Source organism: Dreissena polymorpha, chromosome 8, assembly GCF_020536995.1.
Source record: "Dreissena polymorpha isolate Duluth1 chromosome 8, UMN_Dpol_1.0, whole genome shotgun sequence".
In the NCBI taxonomy this organism is placed as follows: domain Eukaryota; kingdom Metazoa; phylum Mollusca; class Bivalvia; order Myida; family Dreissenidae; genus Dreissena; species Dreissena polymorpha.
In genome coordinates this window covers 92,693,599-92,714,316 of record NC_068362.1, presented here as the reverse complement: position 1 = coordinate 92,714,316, position 20,718 = coordinate 92,693,599, and the positions used below count along the sequence as shown (strand labels likewise).

General features: G+C 38.0%; 1 protein-coding gene across 8 annotated transcripts in view; it reads left to right on the top strand.

Moving 5' to 3' along the window:
* The window catches only part of LOC127842757 (cilia- and flagella-associated protein 46-like), a 152,665-nt gene that overhangs the window by 87,812 nt on the left and 44,135 nt on the right, over window positions 1-20,718 (top strand). For all 8 annotated transcript variants that reach the window (XM_052372466.1, XM_052372465.1, XM_052372464.1 and 5 more), the window contains 13 exons: window positions 419-466; window positions 1,419-1,433; window positions 3,062-3,226; window positions 4,819-4,988; window positions 8,176-8,388; window positions 8,563-8,631; window positions 9,526-9,773; window positions 10,621-10,876; window positions 12,933-13,094; window positions 16,895-17,100; window positions 18,077-18,167; window positions 18,533-18,757; window positions 19,841-20,058. In XM_052372466.1, the coding sequence (XP_052228426.1) occupies window positions 419-466; window positions 1,419-1,433; window positions 3,062-3,226; window positions 4,819-4,988; window positions 8,176-8,388; window positions 8,563-8,631; window positions 9,526-9,773; window positions 10,621-10,876; window positions 12,933-13,094; window positions 16,895-17,100; window positions 18,077-18,167; window positions 18,533-18,757; window positions 19,841-20,058 (2,086 nt within the window). The remainder of the gene's footprint in view (window positions 1-418; window positions 467-1,418; window positions 1,434-3,061; window positions 3,227-4,818; window positions 4,989-8,175; window positions 8,389-8,562; window positions 8,632-9,525; window positions 9,774-10,620; window positions 10,877-12,932; window positions 13,095-16,894; window positions 17,101-18,076; window positions 18,168-18,532; window positions 18,758-19,840; window positions 20,059-20,718) is intronic.

Here is a 20,718-nt window from a genome sequence, read left to right as displayed (position 1 = left end):
GAAAATTCAGTTTAGGCAGAAAGTTTAGTCCCTGATTAGCCTGTACTTTACGCACATGCATTAAGCCCAATTTCCCCAGAGCATGCTTCATATAATTCAAATCGATAATCTGGGACAGTAGGACTTATTGTAAGATTGACCCTGAGGCAAAATGTTGAAAAAGAAAACCCTAATTATTATTACGTGTTTTCACTTATTGACCAGGGCCAGGTTGCTCAAAACTTAAACGACCTGTTAAGCTAACAGCGGCTTACTCTTGATCAAGTAATATAGATTAATTTAGTTTTAAAACTTAATTGTTTGTGCACATGCATTCAGCCCCATATTCCGAAAGCGCTGATCAATACAATGTTGTGGCCCATGGCATGTTCACTAGCTTTATCTGTTGTTGCCCACACTTTTGTGCTTGTATTGTCAGAAATGAAGGCACAGGCAGAGGCTGCAGAAGCAAAGAAGGCCGCAAAAGGTGTGTATGTATTGGTATGCTTGTCATAACACAATAGCAGGTAGAGTAAAGTGCATATATTGGTATGCTTGTCATAACACAATAGCAGGTAGAGTAAAGTGCATATATTGGTATGCTTGTCATAACACAATAGCAGGTAGAGTAAAGTGCATATATTAGTATTCTTGTCATAACAAAATAGGGAATAGGGAAAGGTGCGTATATATTGGTTTTTCTTCCATGATCAAGTGGGGTGGGTGGGGCTTATACCCAGGGATCATATTTTTTTCGTTTTTTTTCAAAGTTTTATCAGTGGTTGTATCGTATTAATGGTCACTGTTTATGGTATTGAACAATCAATTAATAGAAACTGGGACAAACAGTCTCAAAGACCAATACTTTTATTACAGACAATTACAGAGATTATAATACTAAAATATGAGTGTCCCTAATCAGATTATGATTACAAGGACTGTTTAAATATTAAAATCAGGGTTCCCAGCCAACCTGGAAATCAGGGAAAACCTGGAAAAAGACTTTAATTTTTTCCAGTCATGGAAAAGTCAGGGAATTTGAGAAAAGTTCCTTAAATCAGAGAAAAATCAGGGAATTTTGTTTGGTCAGACTTTTCCGACTTGTGTCGAAAAGTCCATATTTTTAAAACAGCAATAATGCATCTGTTTGGCTATGGTGGCTTTGTTGTATACATGTAGCTTAGTATACTACATGTATTAGTAAATACCTACTTCTTTCTCTCTGTTTATATAGCAGCTGTGATGCACCTATATATATATTTATTGAGGGTGTTTAAAACAAGAAATAGGTCGAAATTATGATCCTGGAATTTTTATTTTCCATCAGGGAAAAATCAGGGAATTTTGTTCATACCAAAAGCTGGGAACCCTGTAAATGTTGATTTGAATAATTGAGATATTTGATGTTCAGATATACGATATTTCTTGTTCTTTTTCAGATGTACATTTTTGTGGTAATATGTTTAATCACAAAATTCTGAAACGCAGAGTACTGTTTCATTGATGTTTGCAGTACTGTTTCATTGATGTTTGCTTTATTTTTGAAAATTCTTGTTATTTGTGTTGTTTGTCTCTGCAAAAAAAGTTATTTATGAAAAAAAAAATCAAGCTTATTATTACTTGTAACTTATGAAGTTTCTTTTTATAGTTTACATAACTATGACATTTATACAAGTTATCATGAAGTCAATGACATTAAGCTTATACAGTTTATTAAATGATTAAATGATTTATTAAACGATTGTTGTTTACAATAGTGCAGGGGGGAAAAAATAACATAAAAAGGTTTTTAAGTTGCAATAACTGGCATCAACTTGTTTTGGGAAAGTGAAACAGATGCTTATGAATCAGAAGTTTTGGTTGTGAGATGTTTATCATCCTACATTAAAACTTGATTCAGTGTCTCTTTTCAACTAAGAATTTCTATTACATTATTATTGCAACTTAAAACATAAAACAACATGCAGCATTGGTATTGGGGGGCTCTTTTCATCATTTTGATGCATCCCAAAAAGCATGCAACATAAGGATGAACTTTTTTGTATGAATAAGATGTGATTAAAATTAAGACTCGGGGTGTTACTAAGAAATATATTGCAATTTTGAATTTATTTGAGTATGCTTACCTAATTTACATTAAAGAACAAATGCATATAAACTAAATGACTTTGCAAGAGAAAAAAAAGTTTACTTAATTTATGACTATATTTCTTTGGTGAACACATGTTGTTTGTATTCAATGTAGACCAGAACTTTCTTGCATTTGCCATCAGTTATTGAGAGTGAGGTGTGGAACTATATATAGACCGTGCTCTGTGAAAGGGGGGTTTAATGCATGTGCGTAAACTGTCTTCCCAGATTAGCCTGTGCAGTCCGCACAGGCAAATCAGGGACGACACTTTCCGCATTTATGATATTTGCGTTTAAAGAAAGTCTCTTCTTAGCCAAAATCTAGTTTTGGTGGAAAGTGTTGTCCCTGATTAGCCTGTGATGACTGCACAGGCTAATCTGGGACAACGCTTTATGCGCATTCATTAAACCCCCTTTTCACAGAGCATGGCTCGACATATCTAGTAAGAATGTTAGAAGATAACCAGCGTGTCTATTCTAGGCCCATGTGAATCCAATATAGGTCCCACTCAATAGCTATTGTACCAAGATCTTTCGTATGCATGACTTTGGCAAGTAAAACACAAGGGTTCCAGTGTTAGTTTAAAAATATTTATTTGAGCTCAATTGCATCGAAAGCCGAAGGCTTATATAAACGCTCTCGAGTCCTTTTCCTGGGCCTCGAACCAGTACTTGGTGTCTTTGGGGGAGATTTAAAGAATGCTCCCATGGTGGGGATCGAACCCGTGACCTCCCGGTCGCTAGTGTGTTGTAGTGGATATCGTGTCTTCCCAGGGACATTGAGGTCCCATGTTTAATATGCATATGCTTGTTTTTTTAAATGGCATTGTTAATAAAGAAACATGCATGTTTCGTTTTATCTTTTTGGAGGTTTACAGAATATAAAAAAAATTTGGCTTCATAAATATTATAATCCTTACATGAGTACTAAATACAAATATCCATGGTTCAGGTGGAAAAGGTGGTAAGAAGGCGGCACCTCCGCCTTTAAAACCAACGACAGTGCCGTCTGCTAAACCAGAAGAGAGGTCAGCTGACAAGGTGAAGGAAGGTGAAGGTCAGGAACGCGGGGTCAAGGAAGAGGACATTATCCCCGTCAACAAGGACGCTGTCATTGGTGGGTACAAGCTGCTAATGAATTTATTTTTGCCCTTTATTAATTTCATATTATAAAATATAATTTTGAGTTCTGATGTGCAAAATGGCCCTAGAAAAACTGGACTTAATTAGTGTCCAGTCTGCATAGTTTGATCAGGGACCACACTGTCCTTGTTATGCAATATTTGGTTTAAGAAAGTGTATTTTAAACAAAAAGTCAGTGTTGGCTGAAAGTGTTGTGCCATATTTGCCTGTGCAGACTTTACTGGCTTATCTGGCGCGACACTTTGCGAAATATTATAGCCACGTTTTGGGGAAAATGGGCTTAAGTAATGTGCGTAAAGTTTCGTCCCAGACTAGCCTGTGCAGTCTGCAAAGACTTACTGGAGACAACACTTTCCACTTTAATAGTTTTTTTTATAAAGGAAATCTCTTAGTAACAAATCCATTTAAAGCGGAAAGAGGCGTCCTTTATTAGCCTGCGTGCACTTCATACGCTTATATGTATGCGACACACTTAACGCACATGCATTAAGCCCATTTTTTCCAGAACATGGTTCAAATCAAAGAAAGAAAATACAGGCTTGCCAGGTCAAACTGTTTAGTTCTATAAATGATTTGTCAGTTTAACTGATTATTAAGTTTTTTCACCCTTAGAATGATCAGCTATAAGAGCCTCATTCTTGGAAAACTGGGCTTAATGCATGTGCCTAAAGTGTAGTCCCTGATTATCTTATGTAACTTGCACATACTAATCAGAGATAACAATTTGTGCCTAAACTTTATTTTTGATACAAAGAGACTTCTTTTAAGGGAAAAATATCATAAAAGCAGAAAGTTTGGCCCTGATAAGCCTATGTGGACTGCACAAACTAATGTGGAACAACACTTTACGCACATGCAATTAGCATATGTGGACTGCACAAACTAATCTGGGACAACACTTTACACACATGCAATTAGCCTATGTGGACTGCGCAAACTAATCTGGGACAACACTTTACACACATGCAATTAGCCTATGTGGACTGCACAAACTAATCTGGGACAACACTTTACACACATGCAATTAGCCTATGTGGACTGCACAAACTAATCTGGGACAACACTTTTCACACATGCAATTAGCCTATGTGGACTGCACAAACTAATCTGGAACAACACTTTACACACATGCAATTAGCCTATGTGGACTGCACAAACTAATCTGGGACAACACTTTACACACATGCAATTAGCCTATGTTGACTGCACAAACTAATCTGGGACAACACTTTACACACATGCAATAAGCCTATGTGGACTGCACAAACTAATCTGGGACAACACTTTACACACATGCAATTAGCCTATGTGGACTGCACAAACTAATCTGGAACAACACTTTACACACATGCAATTAGCCTATATGGACTGCACTAACTAATCTGGAACAACACTTTACACACATGCAATTAGCCTGGTTTTTCCAGAGCAAGGCTAAAATTTAGACTTGCTTGGTCAAACTGTTTATCTTGATAAATTATTTGGCAGTTAAACTCATTATAATATTCTGCCATCTATAGCATATTCAGCTCAACATGATGATGTTACACATGTTATTTGCTACAGGTGCCTTACCAGAGAATCCTGACTTGAAGCTGGAAGAGCTCTCTGACATACGGGTCCTGGACGCCCTGTTTCGGGCCCACGTGTTACTTGCGGAGATTGTGGGTCGCAGTGCCCCTCAGTATCGTGACTATCTGGTCATGGCACATACCTACCTCATGAGAATATGGCAGGTACGAGTTCTCCAAAAACAGGACTTGATGCGTGTGTGTAAATTGTTGTCCAAGTTAGCCTGCAGTGCAGACTGCACAGGAACCACAATTTCTGCATGATTTTTGTTTAAAAGAGACTACCTTTGAACAAAAATTCCATAAAAGTAAAAAGTGTGGCCCCTGATTAGCCTGTGCAGACTGCACTGGCTAATCTGGGGGGACACTCTATACACATGCTTTTAACATCTCTGACATACATGTCTTGGACGCCCTGTTGAGGGCCCATGGAGTACTGGAGGAGATTGTGGGTCACAGAGCCCCTCAGTACCGCGATGATCTGGTCATGACTCATGAAGATATGGCAAATACAAATTTGTATGCCCCCGGATCAAAAGATCGGGGGTATATTGTTTTGGGCCTGTCTGTCATTGTATGTGTGTTTGTCTGTCCCAAAACTTTAACCTTGGTCATAACTTTTGCAATATTGAAGATAGCAACTTGATATTTGGCATGCATGTGTATCTCATGGAGCTGCACATTTTGAGTGGCAAAAGGTCAAGGTCATCTTTCAAGGTCAAAGGTAAAAAAACAAGTCCAAGGGAAGTAATAAGCTTTAAAGGGAGATAATTATCTGTACCTGCCAAATTAAAAAAATAAAAATAAATCAAAGCAGCGCAGTAGGGGGCATTGTATTTCTGACAAACACATCTCTTGTTTATTTTTTATTAGATGAGTTTTATTCTTGGAAAACTGGGCTTAATGCATGTGTGTAAAGTGTCATCCAAGTATGCAAAGGCTAAGCAGCGATGACACTTCCCACATTAACTGGATTATTGTTTATAAGAGACTTCCTTAAATAGAAAAATTCCATGAAACTGAAAAGTGTGGTTTCTGATGAGCCTGTGAGGACTGCACATGCACTTAGCCTGGTTTTCCTAGAATAAGGCTCAAATATAAAAAGCCAAATTGTATTTGGTTGGTTGCTTTTTGCGATAAAACTTGCACACTCATATCTCATGAATATTTGCAGATAGGAATAAGCTTGACTTCTGCTAAGGTGTACTGCTATGTGTCTTAAATAGATTAAAATGTACGATCAATTGTAATCAGACATTATAACAAGAGCTGTCAGAGGACAGCGCGCTCCTATTCAAGTGCTTGACAGTATAACGTAAGGCATCATGGAGAGGGAGGTATAATGTGGGTGTGTGGTCATTTAATAGATGATCTTTCAAAAAAAATATTTATTTTTTTTTGGGGGGGGGGGGATTCTGGGGTGGGGTGTGGGGGCTAGTTTGGGTGGAGTCCATTGTGGTATGTCAGGTAAATGTTGTTTTGTCAATGTATGAATCAAATCTGATCTTAAATAAATAAGTTATGGCAATTTAAGCAAAATTTATTAATTTGACCTTGAGAGTCAAGGTCATTCAAAGGTCAAGGTCAAATTCAACTTGCCAGGTACAGTAACAGCATGATAGTAAGAAAGTTTTTGAAGTTTGAAAGCAATAGCCTTAATACTTAAGAAGTAAAGTGGATCTAAACACAAAAATTAACAAAATATTCAAAGTTACAAAGACAAAAAAGCGCCATAATTCCTACAAAATGCTTGATACAGTTGTCTGCTCTTGTTTATAAGTTGGGGTCATGTTGGTAAAGAAGTATGCAAAATATAAAAGCAATATGTCAAGGGACATTGAAAATATTTGAGGTGGAACGCAAACTTGAACATAGAGTTATTAATAATATGCATATTCTAAGTGGAAAAAGGGCCATAATTCTTTCAAAATGCTTGATACAGTTCTCTGCTCTTGTTTATAGGTTGGGGTCATGTTGGTAAAGAAGTATGCAAAATATAAAAGCAATATGTCAAGGGACATTAAAAATATTTGAGTAAGAACACAAACTTTAACATAGAGTTATCAATAATATGCATATTCTAAGTGGAAAAAGGGCCATAATTCTTACAAAATGCTTGATACAGTTGTCTGCAATATGTCAAGGGACATAGGAAATATTTGGGGTGGTACGCAAACTTAAACATTTGCAAGCTCACGTTAGCGCCGATGCCGGGGTGAGTAGGATAGCTCCACTATATATATTTCATATAATAATAGTCAACCTAAAAACTAGCACATGATGTACACACAACAAAGATATTTTTAAAGATCACAACGCAAGACTTATGTCGAAGCCAGCAGTAAAACCAGTAGTAATTTAATACAAAAATGTCTAATGCTGAATTTTACTCATATATGATTTTGTATGAGTTTTTGTTTTGAATACCCCAGCAAACAGAGTTTTTTCAGGGTAGTAAATAGGCCTCACGCTGTTAGTGGGTGGGTTGGTTGGTCTGTTGGGTTGTTTGTTAGTCTGTCCTTATAAACTGATTTAAGTTTGTAGCGCGAAATTCTTCTGCATTTTTCAAGCGATTGATTTTAAAATTTAAATATGCCATCACCATGAAAAGTAGATGTGACAAGAACAAAGTAATGTTTATGCTTTAAATGTTAAGTTTGTGTAGCACACTACTTCTGTCTGTCTCAAACTATTCAATTGAAATTAAAAATATGTCAACAAAATCAAGTGCAAACACTTTTTTCATGCTTATTGATACACATGTTTCTGAGTTATGAACCCTTGAATTTAGCCATTTGTATGATAGAAGCATAAAATGTTCAAAGTTTGTTGAGCTATATACTTAAATGTGTCTCAAACTACATTCAATTCAATGGAAGCTTGAATTCTGTCAACTACATGAAATGTGCAAAACACCTCATTTTTTAGAGCAAACTTCTACATTGTTTAAGGAATTCCAATTAATCTTAAAATACATTATAACCATAGAGTGTAGATGTGCAAGACACATTTTCATTTTCATCAATGCACATGTTCCTGATTTGTGAGCCCTTGAAATTTTACATGGGCAAGGCTGCTTTAGCTGTGACAAAGCAGTGCAAGCTAAAAAAAATCACTTTTGTGACAAAATTCTAGTTTGTTAACATGTTTAACCGTTTGCCATGCAAAAGCAAATTGAAAATGGCTATATGCAAACAGTAAAAACCAGACCAGCCTCTGAGTAAATTGCAGTTTCTTCAGGTTTTATGCTGTTTGCAGCTAATCAGCATCTTAGGGTTGGAAATGAAGACTTATAAACTGCACAGGCTAATCTGGAACAAAACTTTAGTCTCATGCATGTTTGTTCCCGCAGGTGACTGTGCCCGTGTCAGGTCCCACCATGAAGGAGATACTGAAGAACCCTCCCCAGGCCACTCAGGACTCCGGGGGCAAGGGATCTGCCAAGAAGAAGGGAGACAAGGGGCCAGATAAGGGACCGGTGAAGGAGAAACCCAAGAGGAAAGGTCCTCTGGATGTCCTTCCTGCAAGCCTGGAGGACTGGGCTGTGTATGATGTGCCTGACGAGGTAAGGATTGGTGTGACATTTAAATTTAAACAAAAAATACTATAAAAACCAGAAAGTGTTGCACCTGATAAGCATGTGCAGTTCACACAGGCTAATCTGGGACAATGCTTAACAAACAAGATACCAGATTGTTTGACTTTGCGGACATGTCAGGTGTCTGTTGTATGTCTTCAGGTGCTGGAGGCATTCAAGCATGACATGATGGTGGAGACCGGCATCAACAAACATACCCTTACCAAGCCAGTAAGTACTGTCTGTATGGCGTTGCTCACTAGAAGTTAATTTAATTTTAACCTATTTATTTAAGCTCATTGAAAGCCTAAAACTTGTTGAAATGCTGATTAGTCCCTTCCATGCTAGAACCAGTACATGGTTTTTTTGGGAGAGATCTAAAGAACGCAATCACTGTAGGTTGACCACCTGGTTACTAGGCTGTCACTACTACCCACAACGACCTACCTAGAAGTTGTAAACTCCACCAGGGAGATTGTATGTTGAAGTCAGTCTGTTTGTTGGGATATCTCCTTAGCATAGTATGGTATTAAAGTATTAAATTGAAACTGGTAGTGCAATTCTTGTCCGGGCTATTTCTCACCAACTACTGACTGGAATACAATGAAGCTTTTTGGGAAGCTTAACTACCTTGAGGAGATGCGAATGTTATTAGTGGGTTCTGGTTAGATGATTTATTTAGAGAGTTATGGCCCTTTGAAATTTTTAAGTTTTAAGTTGCTAAACCATCCATCGTATTATTTTGTCCAAAGTTATGCCCCTTAAGGCGTTTCCTTTTATCTGAATTTATAGTGCAATATTGTGACCAAAAAACCTTTGGTGAGCATCACCCGTCTCCAACGGTTTCTTGTTTTTCAAGGGACCGGCTTATTTGTATGTCTGATTTCTTGTTTGTAGTATTGTTCCAGATGGCCTGCGCAGGCTAACCAGGGAAATACTTTCTGCCTCAACTAGATTTTGCTGATAAGAGACTTCCTTTAAACAAAAAATACCATAAACCGAACAGTGTTATCCGTGATGAGCCAGTGCGGACTGTACAGGCTAATCTCACCCAGCACTTTATGCATTGAGCCCAATTTGCCAGAACAAAGCTTGTATTAATGTATTCATTCCTGCCTCCCACAGATGTTGACGCTGCACTACCTGGAGTCACTTGTGCGCCAACTTCGGGACGTAGGCTACAACCACCTGGTATTACCGGTGCTAGCGCTGGAGGACGTGTTGTCTCGCAGTCTACTCCAGAACGACTCTCTCAAGTTCCTGGTGCATGTTAGGGCCACGGAAGTTTGTCTAGAGCTCAACCTCACTAATGGCTATGCCTTTCATGAGAAGGTGTGCGGAGTCATGGGGTTGAATGAGCTGGACATCGCTAAGTAAATAGTTTACCACAGGTCACTCATTGTATGTTAGATTTGGAGTAGAAATGATATATGACCCAAATTACTGCCTATAATTGAAGTTTTTTTTTACAGATAATGAATAGATTGTTACATCAAGCTCATTTCGCTTTCCAAGTATTTAATTTGAACTGTAGTAAATACAATTTTCTAAACAGCTATATTCAAGTTTAATGTATTTTTAAGCAAATAATCAAATTCCCAATTTAAGTTAAAACGAGGCAGTTTTGTCCAATCTTAAGGGCCCTGGTCCCCTTAATCAGATTATGATATTAAAACACGGACCTTATATGATGCAATGGTTAACCTGCTAGCAAAAATATTTGTAATGACATATTTTAATAAAAGCATAATAATGCTTGTGTTATACTAAAAATGCCTGTATACAGGAAAAAATGTCAAAGAATGAAGTTTCACCACAGTTTGAGAAAAGGCACATTTTAACATATTACAAAATTAACACATGACACGTTTTAACAAAGTAACTAAAAAGCAAGTTTAAAAAAGATATTTTAAACCCTTTCCCAAGTAGAAGCAAAGTAATTAATGCAACCAGCATAAAACTAAAATAGCCTGCAAGTAACTGGCAATCTGTTCAGGTTTTATGAGGGTTGCTGCTTATCAGTACCTTTATATGAAGCATGTCAAGTTCAGTCTAATATTAAAGGTCTTAAATTAAATTAGACTTTCAAAAGGGACTACAAATGCCCAATTTGTGTATCTGAACAGTAAAGGGTTAAAGACCATGATAATGACATCTGATAATGACCACATAAATGTAAAAGATTTGCCTAATTCTTGAGTACTGCTCTGTGGTTTCCAGGTCGCGAGACACCATCGCTCTGTGGAAGGAAAAGCAGGCCCAGGTTATCAAGGAGGAGATGAGGGTACGCGAACAGATCGCGAAACTGTCGCTGGAGGCAAAACAGTCTACGAGGGCTAGCTACGTGTCCAGGCGCACAGCAGACACCAATGAAGGGTCGGAGGACAGCAAGGTGGAGTCCCATCTCGGCAAGGTGCTTGGTGCCGTACAGTTCAGGGATGTGTGGACGGACACTGCGGAAGTACTCATCAGACAGGTATGAAAAACAGGTGGTAGGTTTAGTGCAGGCGGTAGATTTAAGTTAGCTGGTGGTAGATTTAAGTGCAGGTGGTAGATTTAAGAGCAGGTAGGAGATTCAAGTGAGCATGTGGTAGATTTAAGTGCAGGTGGTAGATTTAAGTGCAGGTAGTAGATTCAAGTGAGCATGTGGTAGATTTAAGTGCAGGCGGTAGATTTAAGAGCAGGTAGGAGATTCAAGTGAGCATGTGGTAGATTTAAGTGCAGGTGGTAGATTTAAGTGCAGGTAGTAGATTCAAGTGAGCATGTGGTAGATTTAAGTGAGCAGGTGTTAGATTTAAGTGCAGGTGGTAGATTTAAGTGCAGGTATTAGATTCAAGTGAGCATGTGGTAGATTTAAGTGCAGGTGGTAGATTTAAGTGCAGGTTGTAGATTCAAGTGAGCATGTGGTAGATTTAAGTAAGAGGTGATAGTTTCAAGTGAGCATGTGGTAGATTTAAGTGAGCCATTGGTAGATTCATGTGAGCATGTGGTAAGCTTAAATGCAGGTGGTAGATTTAAGTGCAGGTGGTAGATTTAAGTGCAGGTAGTAAATTCAAGTGAGCATGTGGTAGATTTAAGTAAGAGGTGGTAGATTCAATTGAGCATGTGGTAAATTTAAGTGAGCAGGTGGTAGGCTTAAATGCAGGTGGTAGATTTAAATGCAGGATGTCAGTGAACAGATGGTAGATTTAAGTAAGAAGCTTTTTGATTTAAGTGTTGTTGGTAGATTTAAGTGAACACGTGGTAGATTTAAGTGAACAGGTGGTAGATTTAAGTGATGGTGGTAGAATAAAGAGAAGGTGGTAGATTTAAGTGGAGATGGTGAATTTTATGTATGTGATATGTTTAGGTGCAGAGGTTATATTTAAGTGCAGGTAGTAGATTTAAGTGCAGGTGTTAGATTTCTTTGGAGGTGGTAGATTTATATAAAGTGCCAGACTTTTGATGATGAGGCTGTCTTGTCCTGTACAGGTCTACACGTTTTGTATTATTATGAACGCTGAAAATAAATACAGATACCAAAGTAATCTGATTATTTATGAAACACAGTAAGCTATGATTAAAAACTGCTTAGCATATTAAAGAAGACCTGAGGCCCCTTCTTTGTAGTGGCATATAGATTCACTCCTGTGTTTCCGTCCATCCCACTTTTTGTGATTCGTATTGTTTTGAACTGAAACCATATGCGCCTGAGGGCTGAAACTTTACAGACATGTTAACCAGCATATGAGATTGTGCACCTCTTTATTTTGTTTGAGATCTTTTTTATAAGCTCGGCTGTTTTTGGAGAAAACTCGAGGTATTGTCATAGCCAGCTCGCCGTTCGACGTCCGGGTCGTGCTAAAACCTTTACATTGGCTCTAAAATCAAAGTGCTTCCATGTACAACTTTGAAACTACATATGTACATGCACCTTGATGAGTTCTACACGCCACACCCATTTTGGGGTCACTAGGTCAAAGGTCAAGGTCACTGTGACCTTAAAAACAATATAAAAAATCTGATAAGCTTTCATTTATACAAAACTGCAGCCGAGCGTTGGCACCTGTTATGCAGTGCTCTTGTTTAACAGAGTGATGTCTTCTTTTAAAGCACAAAATTAACATTTTAGAGATGTTATATGTTACTCATAAATAATTGCTTCTGGGCAACAACTTTACTAGCGTATAAACCATATTTTTTGGTGAAGATATTTTTGGCTGAATCACAGTTGTGGCCCATTTTGAAAAACAAATACAATTATTATAATTTGGCGCTCATAACTAAACACGTATTGCTGCTAGAGGCCTGAAACTTTAAAAACATATTCAGCATGTAAATGTGCATACTTCCATACTTAAGTGGGTTTTTTTCTGACATGGTATAATAAATGTTTAAATCAAAATTAAGATCTGGATGTAAAATTCTCTGTGCTTTAAATATTTACACATTCATTAATGACTTGAGAAGTCAAAGGAATCTGCATTATATATACATAACACAAAGGGATTCTAATGACTTAATAAGCCATTGTTATTTGACATTTATTTCAGGGCCACTACCAGACAGCGCGGGAGTTCCTGATGGAGGCCCACGCTGCGTCCACGGCGCTGGATGACGTCCCCCTGCAGGCTCGAACCCTTTACCTTCTGGCCCAGCTGGCTTATGAAGAGGCACAGTATGGGCAGGCAGTCAACTACTGTATGAAGGCACAGGTAACAGTATGGGCAGGCAGTCAACTAGTGTATGAAGGCACCGGTAACAGTATGGGCAGGCATTCAACTACTGTATGAAGGCACAGGTAACAGTATGGGCAGGCAGTCAACTATTGTATGAAAGCACAGGTAACAGTATGGGCAGGCAGTCAACTATTGTAGGAAAGCACAGGTAACAGTATGGGCAGGCAGTCAACTACTGTATGAAGGCACAGGTAACAATATGGGCAGGCAGTCAACTTAAGTGTATGAAGGCACAGGTAACAGTATGGGCACGCAGTCAACTAGTGTATGAAGGCACAGGTAACAGTATGGGTAGGCAGTCAACTATTGTATGAAGGCACAGGTAACAGTATGGGCAGGCAGTCACTTAGTGTATGAAGGCACAGGTAACAGTATGGGTAGGCAGTAAATTAGTGTATGAAGGCACAGGTAACAGTATGGACAGGCCGTCAACTAGTGTATGAAAGCACAGGTAACAGTATGGGCAGGCAGTCAACTATTGTATGAAGGCACAGGTTACAGTATGGACAGGCAGTCAACTATTGTATGAAGGCACAGGTTACAGTATGGGCAGGCAGTCAACTATTTTATGAAGGCACAGGTAACAGTATGGGCAGGCAGTCAACTATTGTATGAAGGCACAGGTAGCAGTATGGGCAGGCAGTCAACTATTGTATAAAGGCACAGGTAACAGTTTCGGCAGGTAGTCAACTATTGTATGAAGGCACAGGTAACAGTATCTGCTTTCCACAGGCAATTTAACGGTCCCTCAGCGGGGCGCTTGTATTTGGAAATCAAAGTCCGCGGGGCGTCTGAAATTGTTCGATCAGTGTATTCTGACAGTTATTGCAGCTTAAGATCAATGCGGTATCGACTTCGCTGATAATTTTGAAAGCCGATTTACGATCCTTTGTCGCTTTACCCTGCTAAAGCCCGCCTAAGTGTATTAGAAAATCAATATTGGCCAATGAGAGCGCACGCTTTGTTTGAGCGACAGCAGTAGGCAGGCAATACCTGCAGTTAAATCGTGCAGACGACTCGTGAAGTACATTTAATTGCCACTGAAATCTTAGCCAGTTACTTAAAAGACTGATGATGGCAACCGGCCATAATCCTCGTGGACAACGTGAATTTCATGCATAATTCCGTCAAAACATTTATTTGACTTGTAAAGTGTTTAAACAAATTATCGTTGAATTCATAATGCAACTGTTCATATCTGTTGAAATCTCAAATGGGAATAATTAAATTTGTAATCCGAAAACCATTCCCGTAAGTCGATGTTAACGCGTTTTAAATCCGAAACACACTTCCAAATGTAAATGTTACCGCAACATTGAAATATTCTTGCTGCAAATTAGCAGTACAAATTTATTTTGTGTAGAATCTTTTTCTCAATTAAAAAGAGCGCGAAAATTATGCAGCATGTACAACGTCGCGTCATTTGCATTGAAAGCGTGCATGTATTTAGCGTTTTAACAAGCACACAACACGTCAGGGGATTGACGCATGTTCAGAGGCAATATTTCATCAAATCTATAAATAGTCACTTAAAATTCATTTGATACTATAGAAAAATGGCAGGGTTTGTGTTAAAGAAATAATTGAGAGCTTTTAACGTAAATATTTACCAGAAAGTGATTTATAAAAAACGGCAGGCAGTCAACTATTGTATGAAAGCCCAGGTAAAAATATGGGCAGGCAGTCAACTATTGTATGTAAGCACAGGTTACAGTATGGGCATGCAGTGAACTATTGTATGAAAGCACAGGTAATAATATGGGCAGGCAGTCAACTTAAGTGTATGAAGGCACAGGGAACAGTATGGGCAGGCAGTCAACTATTGTATGAAAGCACAGGTTACAGTATGGGCAGGCAGTCAACTATTGTATGGAGCACAGGTAACAATATGGGCAGGCAGTCAACTTAAGTGTATGAAGGCACAGGTAACAGTATGGGCAGGCAGTCAACTACTGTATGAAGGCACAGGTTACAGTATGGGCAGGCAGTCAACTATTGTATGAAAGCACAGGTAACAGTATGGGCAGGCAGTCAACTATTGTATGAAGGCACAGGTAACAGTATTGGCAGGCAGTCAACTATTGTATGAAGGCACAGGTTACAGTATGGGCAGGCAGTCAACTATTGTATGAAAGCACAGGTAGCAATATGGGCAGGCAGTCAACTTAAGTGTATGAAGGCACAGGTAACAGTATGGGCAGGCATTCAACTAGTGTATGAAGGTTTTAACACATGTGCATAAAGTGTCGTCCCAGGGAAAACACTCTCTGTCTTGACTGGATTTTGTTTTAGAAAAGACTTCCTTTAAACGCAAAATTTCATATAAGCAGGAAGTGTTGTTCCTGATTAGCCTGTGCGGGCTGCATGGACCAGTTTGGAACAACTCGACGCATATGAATTATGCCTTCTTGTCCCAGAGCAAGGCTCAGTTGCATGTGTTTCTATACATTTGATTTGAACTCTACATGGTGGTGTATATTGTCTTCCTTATAAATGAGTTATGTTACTTTGTCTGTCTATTGATAGAATTGTCTTCTAGCTTAAAGCATGTACTCACACAGAAAGCATTTCTTTGTGGTTTGGTAAATATGAAAACATCCAAAACAATAAATTGATTGAAGATGATTGATAAATCATCTGTATTATATCGGCCAAAATACACGATTGAATTAAAAGTCAGTCGTTGTTATTTAATTTTTGCAAGATTGAAACTTCATTGTTTTTTGAATTGCTGGGAAAAGCTGTCACTCAAAGTATAGTTATATCATATTGCTTTTATTAGCTAGGCATCAGTAATTGTGTTTATATTTTTTTCTGCAAAATTGTGTGCCTTCTTTTTCAAAGTAAAGATGAAAACAATGATCAGAATACAGTATTGCATACATTTTGCTTGCACAAAACCATGGACCACTTATATGAGCCACATTCTGGAAAACAGGGCTTAATACATGTTAGTATTTAATGGCATCCCAGATTAGCCTGTGCAGTTTGCATAGGCTTTTCAGGAACAACACTTTCGACCTTAAATGGATTTGTATTAAGTGACTTCCTTTTAATAAAAAATTCCATAAAAACAAAGTTTGTCTTCCTTGATTAGCCTGTTCATACTGGGACGTCATTTTATACACATTTATAATTAAGCCAAGTTTTCTCAGAAGGAGGCTCATGTAAACTTTTTAGCATTGAACACTAATCCAGTATATTCTTGAGCTCATCCAGAAATTTCTATAGCTTATCCAGTATTCTCTATAGCTTATCCAGTATATTCTTTAGCTCATCCAGAAATCTCTATAGCTTATCCAGTATTCTCTATAGCTTATCCAGTATATTCTTTAGCTCATCCAGAAATTTCTATAGCTTATCCAGTATTCTCTATAGCTTATCCAGTATATTCTTTAGCTCATCCAGAAATTTCTATAGCTTATCCAGTATTCTCTATAGCTAATCCAGTATATTCTTGAGCTCATCCAGAAATCTCTATAGCTTATCTAGTATTCTCTATAGCTAATCCAGTATATTCTTTAGCTCATCCAGAAATTTCTATAGCTAATCTAGTATTCTCTATAGCTAATCCAGTATTCTCTATAGCTAATCCAGTATTCTCTGTAGCTTATCCAGTATTCTCTATTGCTTATCCAGTATTCTCTATAGCTAACCTAGTATTCTCTATAGCTAACCTAGTATTTTCTATAGCTAATCCAGTATTCTCTGTAGCTAATCCAGTATTCTTAAATTTGTTTCACACGCAGCTAATCCCATATTGTTCCCATGTTCAGAGCCTGCACCACGGAGATGAGATGTACTGGTTTGAGACAACCATTCTGATGGTTGATGCCACGCTGCGAGACCACGATAACCGCAACTGCAAGAGGATCGCACGTGGGCTACTTCTGCACGCGCTGAACGAGTTCCTTAGAATCAAGGATGAGAGACCAAACCGTGCAGGGGTGCTGGGATACGTGAGCTCCATGCTTGAAGCAAGGTATGAGAAACGTCTTTGTGTTTATGGATGTTATTTATGTTTGGAGTATTGAAATTTCTGTGATTGAAGCAAGGTACAGTTAACCTTGGCATGTTTGTGGATGTTATAAATGTATGGAGAATGGAATAATCAATTTAACCAATTACTTGACCTTAGAACATGTTTATTATGTAAACTAAAACTAGGGCAAATTCTTCATATTTGTAGATTTCATTGAGCCCTGTTCTTAGAAAATTGAGCTATTGCATGTGCGTTTAAAGCTTCATCCCAGCTAAGTCTGTGCAGGAAGACACTTTCCGCCTAAAATAGATGTTTGTTTAGAGGACAATTCTTGTAAACAAAAAATTATATTTAAGAAGAAAATGTTTTCACTTATAATCCTGTTTGGAATGCACAGCTTATCTGGGATGACAGTTTATGCATATGCATTGATCCCCATGTTTATTTTTTTTAATCATCAAAAGAATTAGTTATACAATGACCTTGTTTGTAAATATGTTACAGCACAATGAGTCTTGTTGATCTTTGTGTACTAATGTTCCCACCATTACTTATGTGTACATATGTGTTCATATGTGTACCTATTTGTGTACTTATATGTGTACCTATGTCTACCTATGTGTACCTATGTGTACCTATATCTACCTATATATACCTATGTGTAGCTATGTGTACCGATATGTGTAAATATGTGAACATATGTTTACCTATGAGTACCTATGTATACCTATGTGTACCTATGTATACCTATATGTGTACATATGTGAACCTATTTTTACCTATGTATACCTATGTCTACCTTTGTGTACCCATGTGTACCTATATGCGTACATATGTGAACCTATGTGTACCTATGTCTACCTATGTGTACCTATGTGTATCTATGTGTACCTATGTATACCTATGTGTACATATGTGTACCTATATGTGTACATATGTGAACCTGTGTATCTATGTGTACTTTTTCTGCATTCAGACTGGCAGGCACTCAGTGGCAGATCATCCTAGAGGAGTATGACAACATCAATGAGCCGGCCATCATGAAGCGTGTACATGAGATTTGTGAGGTATATATGTATATATGTGAGCCACGTTCTGGGAAAACTGGGCTTAATGCATGTCTGCAAAGGCTAATAAGGGACAATTCTTTTTGCCTAAACTTGATTTTTGTTTAGAAGGGATCTTCTTAAAATGAAAAATTCTATAAAAGCAAAAAATGTCCCTGATTTGACTGTGTAGACTGCACAGGCTAATCTGGAATGACACTTTATGCACATGCATGAAGCCCAATTTTCTTAGAACAAGGCTACATGACAACATGCACGTTAATGTACAAAAATATGACCTGGCCATCATTTTCTCTTCAGCTCATTTAGTTTAACCATAAAATAATATTGAAAACACTATTATTCTCAATAAACACAATTTCCAGAAATACGATGATGCCATTAACCAGCTCCTGCGTCTGGGATACAAGCGTGAATCTCTACCCCTGATGCGTGAACATGCTGCGATACTCAGGAAGATGGCTAGTGACTCAATTGAGCCTGAGATACGACACACATACTTCCTGCAAGCTATGATTGTGCTGAAGGACTCCATGGCAACCACAGATGAAGTGCTGGTTGATGTTCAGTCACTGTACTCACTACAAGAGGTATGTTTGGTTTAACATATTTTTTCAAGCTTGATTACGTTGAAATAATAAGCCGTAATTGCACTGAGAAATCTAAATTCTTATTTGTGTAATGTTTTTTGTGCGCAAATATATATTCTTAAGAAAAATTCCTTTCCATGAGTGTGAAGCTTACTGAAGAATAATTTATGTTTATCTGCATTAAATTTTGTGGTTTGTGAAAAAAAAATTGTTTTGTTGATACTTTGTAAATTTCTGATTTTGAAAAAGTGTGACATTGGTTGATTAGTCAACCCATGAAAGTAAAAGGAATTTTACAGTATTTGGAGGCTAGGTTGGCACTAAAAAATTTGAATTAGTATTTGTTTAATCACTTATTTCGCAAATTGCAAATATATCTACTGGTATTCTTAAGAAATATTCCCTTTTATAAGTGTTACATTTATTCTGATTTTCAAAGTAAAAAGCTGCAAGTTTAGAAGCCAATTGCTTCGGAAACTGGTATCACTAACATATCTTGGCATCTAGGCAGAATGTTGAAAGGAATGTTTTGCTAAAAAATATAAATATATAAATAGAACTTGTACTCTAAAAAAGATTCCCTAAAATATTTCATAATTTGATGAAATAGCATTTATAAAGCATCTGTTAATCTTAAGATAAGATAAGATAAGTTTTATTTAAAGTCGGCAAGACAGCAACATATACAAACATAAGCTCATGTGAGCTTTTGAACTGACTATGAAGTCGTTTAAATCTTGTTTAAATAACGTCTGTACTTCTTCTGAGAAAAAATCCCTTTCATATTTGAGCTGCATTCTGGGTAATCTCGACTTAATGCATGTGCGTAAAGTGTTGTCCAGCATAAGCCCGTGCAGGTTACATAGGCTAATCAGTGACGACACTTTCTTCTTTGAATGTATTCCTCTTTAAAAAGACGTCTCTTCTTAGCAAATAAGCAATAAAGGCAGAAAGTGTTGTCGTTAATTAGCGGGTGTAGACTGCACAGGCTAATCTAGGACTTCTCTTTACCCACATGCATTGAGGCCCAATACCCCGTATGGCTGCTCATTTAATCTCCCATCCGTTTTACTGCGCCCACAGATTCGCAACATGTCGCTGCCAGTCCAGCGTGAAGCGGCCAGCTGCAAGATCGCCTGTGGTGAGTTGCTGCTGGAGATATTCCGAGTGCATGCCCGTGAGTCACGATCCCTACAGATGGAGGACACGCGCAAGGGCTCGGTACTCAAGATGGTGGAAGACTTCATACGCTCCACCCCTGTGTATACACACATGGAGAAAGACTGGGCCGAGACTGTCAGGTATTCAGAGTTATAATTTTCAATCAGTTTTACCTAATTTAGCCCCATTCTGGAAAATACTTGTAGCATGTGCGTAATTTGGATTTTTGCTAACAAGAGACTTCCTTTAAACATCCCATAAATTTGGAAAGTGTAGTCCCTGATTAGCTTGTGCAAACTGCAAAGGCTAATCTGGGACAACACTCTAGGCACATGCAGTAAGACCAGTTTTCCTAGAATGAGGCTCGTATGTACTCAAGATGGCTGAAGACTGCATACACGCCACCCCTTATCTACACTTGGAGAAAGACTAGGCTAAGACTGTCAGGTACCTAAAGTTTAAGTTTTGGATCTGTTCTATTTAAATGAATTGCATTTTTGGAAAAGGAGGCTTAATACATGCGTGTGAAGTGTTGTGCCAGGTAGATTGCGCAGTCTGCACAGGTTAATCTGAGACAACACTTTCTGCCTAAACTAGAATTTTGCTTGACAAACTTCTCCCTGATTTATCTGTGCAGACTGCGCAGACAAATCTCAGATTACACATTTGGCACATGCTCTAAGCCCTGTTTTCTCAGAGTGAGGGTCTAATAATTGTTTCACTGATTTTCTTTCAGGGTGTTATAACAACCAGTAACATAAAGTGAAGGGGTATTATATAAAGGTTAATTTATATATAAA